Genomic DNA, 7,059 nt, shown 5'->3' with positions numbered 1-7,059 from the left:
TAACAAATCCCTATTACAGAATTAAATGTCAAAAAATAATAATAGAGAAACCTCACCCAACGTCTGCCCAAGCCTGGGGTTCACATTTATCATTCCATGTCGAACAAACGCAATCGCTCTAACCATGACTGTTAGTATTTCATCCATGTACACTGGGGTTAATCTTAATACACCATCAGGGTTGCATGAGAATTATGGAAGACAATCTATGTACAAGCACGTTCCTCCTCCTCCCACATCCCACCTCGTGGCGTTGAGGGTTGGGGCAGGGCAGAGGTGAGGGGATGTCACAACCAGACGTGATTTACCTGAGGCTGCTCCCAATGTGCCCCTTAGGGCAAGGGAGCCCTTGAGCCCCAAGGGGGAAAAACGGGTGCAAGAGCAGCCCCTGCCCTGCTGCTCTCTCACAAGTGTTTGCTGCTCGACCCCGCGTCCTCGTGCTGCTTCCCAGGACCGGTGCCCCGGGGCTGCCAGGGTTTGGGGCTCACCCGCTCACCTGCATTGCTCCTGGGGTGCAGGACTCTGCTGGCTGCCACCTGCTCCACACTGCTGCAGGTCAGGGCGCTTCACCCCAGGGCGCAGCATCCTCGTGCCCGGCCCCCCGCAGCTGTGTTGGTGCAAAGGGCACCGCTGGGGCCATGGGTGATGCTCCCAGCTGCCACCAGAGCTGTCTTCAACACCAGGCAAAGACTCGGGGGCTCTTCTGCGTGGTAAAACCTCACAGGCACAGGAACTGGCCAGCTCTACCCCCTGACAGCATCTTCCGAACAGCTTTCCTCAGGGACAGGGCTGGTTCAGTGGGGCACTCGTTCATCTCTGGGCAGCCAGCGCCACCACAGCAAGCTCCAGGTGATCCATCCCATTTCCATCAGTCGCCTCCAACTGAACTGGTCAAAACTAACTTGGGAATTACTCGCCTCATTGGGCTCCGGCCCAGGAGCAGCCACGGGAACACGGCTCTGCTGAACTGATGGTTCTCCAGAGCCCCTTGGGGTGCAGGGTGGGAGAGTAAGGCAGAGCCCATCAGGACGTCCATGAAGCATGAGATGAGCCCCACTGTGACCCCCAAACAGCCCCACTGTGGGGTTTGCAGTGCCCCAAATCCCTCCATACACATCCTAAGCAAGGAATCTTCCCAGGCCGGCCACAGCATCCCTGTGCGATCTCACTGCATATTTGGGATGCTCTGATGGTGGACGAGGCAGTGGTGGCACATCCCTGGGGATGAGGAGAGGAGTGCAGCCCGTGTCAGAGCAGCACCGCAAGGCTGGGGGAAGAACTGATGCAGGAGGACACCAAGTCCTGTGTTTAGTTTGGCCAAGGTGTGTGGAGAGCACAGACCATAAGTAACAGTCCTGTGAGGATCTCTGGTTCAAAACAACGGCAGAAACTCCCAAACCAACAACTTCCATGCAGTGAGAAACACAAAAGCTTTCTGCATAGCAAAGTAACAGCACCCAGGTGGGAAGGGCAGTAACTGCCTGCAACCAAGCCAGGTTTGCTCTGCACACTCTTCCCCAGCAAAGGTCCCCCCAGGGCGACACAGAACCGTCCATCCCATCTCTAGCATACTGTGATACTGTGATACTGTGAATGGGATTAAAGCCATCCAGAAGTGACTGCCCACAGCTCCCTGGTACTGACATTTGGTTTAGAGCAGATGAATCCCCTCCTCCTCCTCTGCAACCACCAACTGCCAACCTGCAGGCAGAGGAGGAGCGAGCTCAGCTTTTGCCATTGCACTAGAGTACGAGATGCTCCTGCTGGGGAATAAGCTCCAGTCTGTTCACAGCAACCCCTGGCCATCTGAGACACCGTGCCTGGGCACCAGGGGAGCACGGATCCATGCTGTGGAAGAAAGGAAGCTGAGGAAGGAGCTTGAGCACGTCTGGCCCATAAGGATGGAGCTCCCATTGTTCACCCCATGCTCAGCATCTCCTGCGTGCGCCGGCAGCTCCCCACTGAGTCCAGGTCCCCCTGAGTGAGTGCCCAGTGTCCTCCAGTCCTGAAGGATGCTCTGGTTCTCCCTGCAGGGAGATGGGCACCGAGGTGCTGTGGGCAAGGTTCTTCACGAGCCACGCCAGGAAAAGGCAGAATGAGATGGCAAAGCCCGAGTGTCGGCGCTCCGAGGAGGCGGCGCGATGTGTCAGATGTGTCACGGGATACGAGGTGCTGTGGGGCGTTTTCTGGCTCAACCCCCCCCCAAGGGAAACCACTCAACGGGAGCAAACCCAAACTTCCCCTTCAGAGCCCGTTCGTGTCTATGGCTGTCACGGATGCCGGGGTGGAGGAGCGGGACGTGGTCGCCGAAGTCTTCTCAAGGGCTGGGCTGGGAACGCCATCGAGGCTCTTGGCCACGGAGCGGCCCGTGGGCAGAGCCAGGGGCTTGCTCTGGCCGTGCAGGCTCTGCCCGCAGATGCGGTGGTGCCTCTCCCAGTCCTTGTGCTGGCAGAAGGAGCCGCAGTAGCGGGCGATGTTGCAGCCGCTGCAGGTCTCGCTGGCTTTGCGACCGCAGTTCCAGCAGCTCTGCAAGACCAGAGACACCAAAACGGGTTCAGTTCCCGAGGGCTAAGGGACGGTGCTGACTCAGCAGCTCTGGAGGGGACCGCTCATCCCCTCTCTGGCCCAGATTTAATACTATTAACATGAGCAAGCCATTAATTCCTGCTGCTTTGCCAAGGGTACCACTCCTCTGCTCTGCCCAAACCTGCCTGCCAGACTGCACCGCTCACATCCTCCACCCAAATGCACAGAGGAAGCAGCAGGCAAGGACTGAAAACCACGCTGCAGATGCTGCTATTCGGCCTTTTTATTTCCTGTTTTAAGCAGCTCTATTTTGGTCTCGCTCCCAGCCAAGTGCCTCCGCAGGGATTACAGCGCGTTGTGCAGGCACCATGTGCCGTGCCCCCTGCCTCGCTGCACAGGAGGCTGGAGCAGGCTCATTTGGAAAGGAAAAACAGCTCCTTTGAAGCCAGGTGGAAGCAGCACCAGAGCCTGGCTCTAATCTGGAAGTGGAGCCGAGCCCAACCAAAGTGCCTGCAGGCACCATGTGAGCGCCGGGAGCTGCGGCTGCTCTGAGGCAGAGCATGGATCAGTTTTCCTGCAGCTGCACCCCTGCGTCAGCAGCGCCCTGAGCAGGGCAAGGTCAGCTCACGGAGAAGGGGGTGGTGGAAGATGCTGGGTGCAGCACTGAGATTCCCTGCTCCCAGGGCCTGCACCAGAGCCACCAGCTCCTGGTGACGATTGATGGGCTGGAGGCAAAGCACCACAGTGAGCTGGTGGGGAGCGAGCTGCTCCAGAGCCAGTGTGACCCCGGGGCTGCTCAAGCTTCCTGAAGCAGGACTCACAACCACAAATCCCCACCAAAGCCTGTGGTAACTTGGAAAACTGGGTCACTGCTTTACAGCTGTCTGCACTTCAGGGGGGGTTAAACTCTGTTTCAGAGGTTACATCTGACAGAATACATGACAGCTTTTCATCATGGCCCCCAGGGAAGGGCTCGGGGGCTTGCACAGGAGGGTGCTGCAGGGGAAACTCAGTGGCTCCCCGGAACGGCTGGAGGAGGACAACACTCCTCTGGTATTCCCCTGTGGAGAAATCCGGCTTGTCTCATTTCTTCCATGGCTTCCTGAGTTCCACCCACTCCCATCATGTGTTTACTGACTGGTGCATTCAACCAGCAGTGATTTAACTGGGACATATCAGAGTGTAGAGAGAATGCTCTGTAATAACACCTAATATTTACATGGTAAATTAGCATGGGGCCAGAGCTTCCTGAGCTCCGGACTGAAGCCCCACATGAGGAGGGAATGGGACTTGCTGCCTGTACAGACCCACCTGACATTAGCTCCATGTTCCCATCCCGGTTTTGCTCAGTAGAAATAAAGCCTCTGCATTCATGCAGGAAATTAAAACAAGGAGCAAACCACACGTGGATGGGAAGTGGTGGTGCAGGAATGAGCTGTGCAATTCTTGCCCAGTCCAGCTGAGATCTCCAAAGCTTAACATGAGCTTCCAATTAAGCAGCAGTGAGGGTAATGAATGACTGAGGTGTGGATCGAGTTCCCCATTCAGCAGTGTCACTGGCTATGACAAACCAAGAGTCAACTCTTCAATTCCAACATCTCATTTGGTGTTACAAGGCTATCCACAGCAGGGATGGCCACCCTGCACCAACACTTCCCACCTACCCCTGCACATATGGGAGAGACACAGCAAGAACCATGGGGGCCTGGAGATGAGGTGAGCACACACAGCCCAGGCTCATGTTTTGGGATCCAGTGGAACAACGACACCCCAGAAAATACACGACATGGGGTATGGTAGAGACCATCAGGTACATGAAGCTTCACCTGCAGCCAAGCATCTACCCTGCACGATTTTAAAGCCCACAAACAGAGATTCATTTTCTGCACAGATCAAGTACCCCACAGCAGGTTTCTGAGCTAAATGGAGAGCTGCATCCACCAGCATCCTTCTGCTTCCACGTCTCCCTTGATCCCAAGAAATCCCTGGTCATTGCACTGGGTCACAGAGTCCCAGACTGGTTTTGGTTGGAAGGGACCTTAAAGCTCCTCCAGCTCCAACCCCTGCCACGGGCAGGGACACCTTCCACTAGAGCAGCTTGCTCCAAGCCCCTGTGTCCAACCTGCCCTTGAACACTGCCAGGGATGGGGCAGCCACAGCTTCTCTGGGCACCCTGTGCCAGTGCCTCAGCACCCTCACAGGGAAGAACTGCCTAAAGTCTAATCTAAATCTACCCTCCAGTAGGGTCCAGGTCATAGACGCCAGCTGTGCCTTCATGTGCGGACACCAATTCCCCTACAAGCAAAATCACAAGCAAAATGTTTTTTTCCATGCTAACAGTGCATCCTGGCAGGGCGCCCATAACACACAGTAACAGTAACTGAACCGAGACTCCTAAAAGGAAAAGGGATGAGGAACCTGCAGGCTCCGAGTCACTGCTGTGCAGGACCTGGAGACTCGGAGTCTTTGCAAGTCCCCTCCTAGCACATCCCCTGGTACCTTACCTCTGTAGACTCCTCCTGCTCATTTATCACTAGGAAAGCATCCTCGGTGGCCTGGCGCTTAGCGTCCGCGATGGTCTGCTCCATGCGCGCCCTCTCAGAGGCAATCATCTCAAACGCCTTCTGCTCGGCCTCTGCCACTGCCTTCTGCACCTCGGACATGGCCTGGCGCTTCACCTCGTTCACGGCTTCTTCTGGAAGGAAAGAGTAGCTTCAGCACCCGCCCCAGGGGCAGGGTGAGCCTCTGAGAGACCCCGGGGTGCAGCCACGTGTTCCCTGCGGCAGCACCAGCACCGCGAGTGCCCCTGGAGCCAGGCTGAGCCCCACAGGATCCCCACACATCATCCAGAAGGAGCTGAGCCCTTCGGAAAAGCCAGGCTGGGGGTGTTGGCAGCCAGATGTGCACATCCTGGGGCGTTCCTGCAGCTGGGCTGCTCCTGTTTGTGCCGAGCAAAGCAGCGGCATCTGTGTTTACCGCAGGCGAGGCGGCCCAAGCCCTCGCCAAGCTCCTCACAAACACTCACCAGCTTTTTTCCAGATCTCCTCAGTGACGTAGCCCGTTCCCGACCTGCTGCTGAACTCCCGCAAGGAATCTGCTGGAATAAGGGACACAGGGAAAGGTTGGCAAAGCCTCGTCTCAGCCAGCTGCTGCTGAAGTGCCCAGCAGTGCCTCCATACATCGCGGGGCAGGGCAGAATCAAGCGGCTCGAACTCAGAGCAGAGGATTCCTACAGCTAAAGCTGTTCATCAAATGCTCAGATGATAAATTACAACATTTAATTAGTGCCTTGCATAATTTATGACCCTGTATAACCCATTTCCTGGTACTCTATAACAACAGGCAATGCTTATGCTATGTTTGTATGCCAAACATCTGCACTGGCCAGAGACTTTGAGCATCAACCTATGTGACCAGCAGCTCACATTAAACACAGCACTTCCCGCTCCCAAGGGCGATTCAAAGGCTTGAAATGACAAGCTGCCCTGCAAGACCTCTTACAACCAGAGGTGTACACATTCCTCAGCACCCATGAGCCTGCGAAGAGCCAATGTGACAGGTAGGGATGGTGACACAAGGGCCTGAACACAGACTGCGGTGACGCAGGGAAGCTTTTTGAAGCCTCATCCTGTGTCCCTGGTTTTTAAGGCTTCAGAGTAACTTTCTGAAGGCTCAGAACAAAAACTGATTCGTGTCCAAGGTTGGTGGGAGAACAAAAGCACTTCATGAGTTCTCACAACAGGAATGGAGTGTGACAATCAGCCCTTGGTACCACAAGGGGAGGAAGCATCAACAGTGTTCCCAATCCATTAAAAAAGAATATTCAACTATATCACCCTTAACATCATGGGGCTGTAAGTGTATTAGTCATGATAGACTTAAATATAAAAGGGCTAAAAGCTGGCTGTGCTCATGAGGCCGTCACGCAGCCCAGCCAACCCATGGGCTCACACCGTATTTATTGGGATGGAAATACAAATCACATCCAGATGAATAAACCAGCATTTTAGACTTGGTTTTGTACAAGGGTCAAATACTGGAGGTGAGAAATAGTCAGCTTCAATAAAGTTAACTTGACTCATGATACAGAAATAGAATTAATAAACCAGGTAGCTCTTACACTTACTGCAGTCTTTGGCATTTTAAGAATTAGCAGACCTTGACATTTTAAATCGTGTAGACAGACTGGGAAGGGAAGAGAGCTGGAACCAACCACTTCTTCTGCCTTTTCACCCCCCAGTTTCTCAGCTGTGGATAAACTTGGCTTGGTTTGGTCAGCAAGTACAGCTCAGTGACAAGGAAGATGCTCTTCTCCCAGCACTAACAGAAGCTGCTTCCTCCAGCTCACCGAGGAGGTTCCATGTATCCACTGACTTGTCTCTCTTCAAAGCACTGAAAACAGCTATGCACTGCTGAAGTATTTAATTTACAGAATCCCAGACTGGTTTGGGCTGGAAGGGACCTTAAGGCTCATCCAGTTCCAACCCCTGCCACAGGCAAGGACACCTTCCACTAGAGCAGCTTGCTCCAAGC

The 7,059-nt window shown here is 54.5% G+C and overlaps 1 protein-coding gene across 8 annotated transcripts in view; it reads right to left on the bottom strand.

Moving 5' to 3' along the window:
• Nucleotides 1-1,596: 1,596 nt before the first annotated feature.
• Nucleotides 1,597-7,059, bottom strand: part of CBFA2T2 (CBFA2/RUNX1 partner transcriptional co-repressor 2) — a 59,337-nt gene continuing 53,874 nt past the window's right edge. For 5 of the 8 annotated variants that reach the window (XM_062604044.1, XM_062604049.1, XM_062604048.1 and 2 more), the window contains exons 9-11: nt 5,552-5,623; nt 5,031-5,221; nt 1,597-2,526 (exon numbers count right to left, since the gene is read on the bottom strand). In XM_062604044.1, coding sequence (XP_062460028.1) covers nt 2,245-2,526; nt 5,031-5,221; nt 5,552-5,623 — 545 coding nt within the window. In that variant the 3' untranslated portion in view covers nt 1,597-2,244. The remainder of the gene's footprint in view (nt 2,527-5,030; nt 5,222-5,551; nt 5,624-7,059) is intronic. The other 3 variants (XM_062604046.1, XM_062604045.1, XM_062604047.1) reach the window with 3 other exon arrangements.

This window comes from Pezoporus occidentalis, unplaced genomic scaffold (assembly GCF_034315485.1).
Source record: "Pezoporus occidentalis ecotype Australia unplaced genomic scaffold, CSIRO_AGI_Poc_V1 ctg83, whole genome shotgun sequence".
Taxonomy (NCBI): domain Eukaryota; kingdom Metazoa; phylum Chordata; class Aves; order Psittaciformes; family Psittacidae; genus Pezoporus; species Pezoporus occidentalis.
This window is presented reverse-complemented; position numbering and strand designations above follow the sequence as displayed.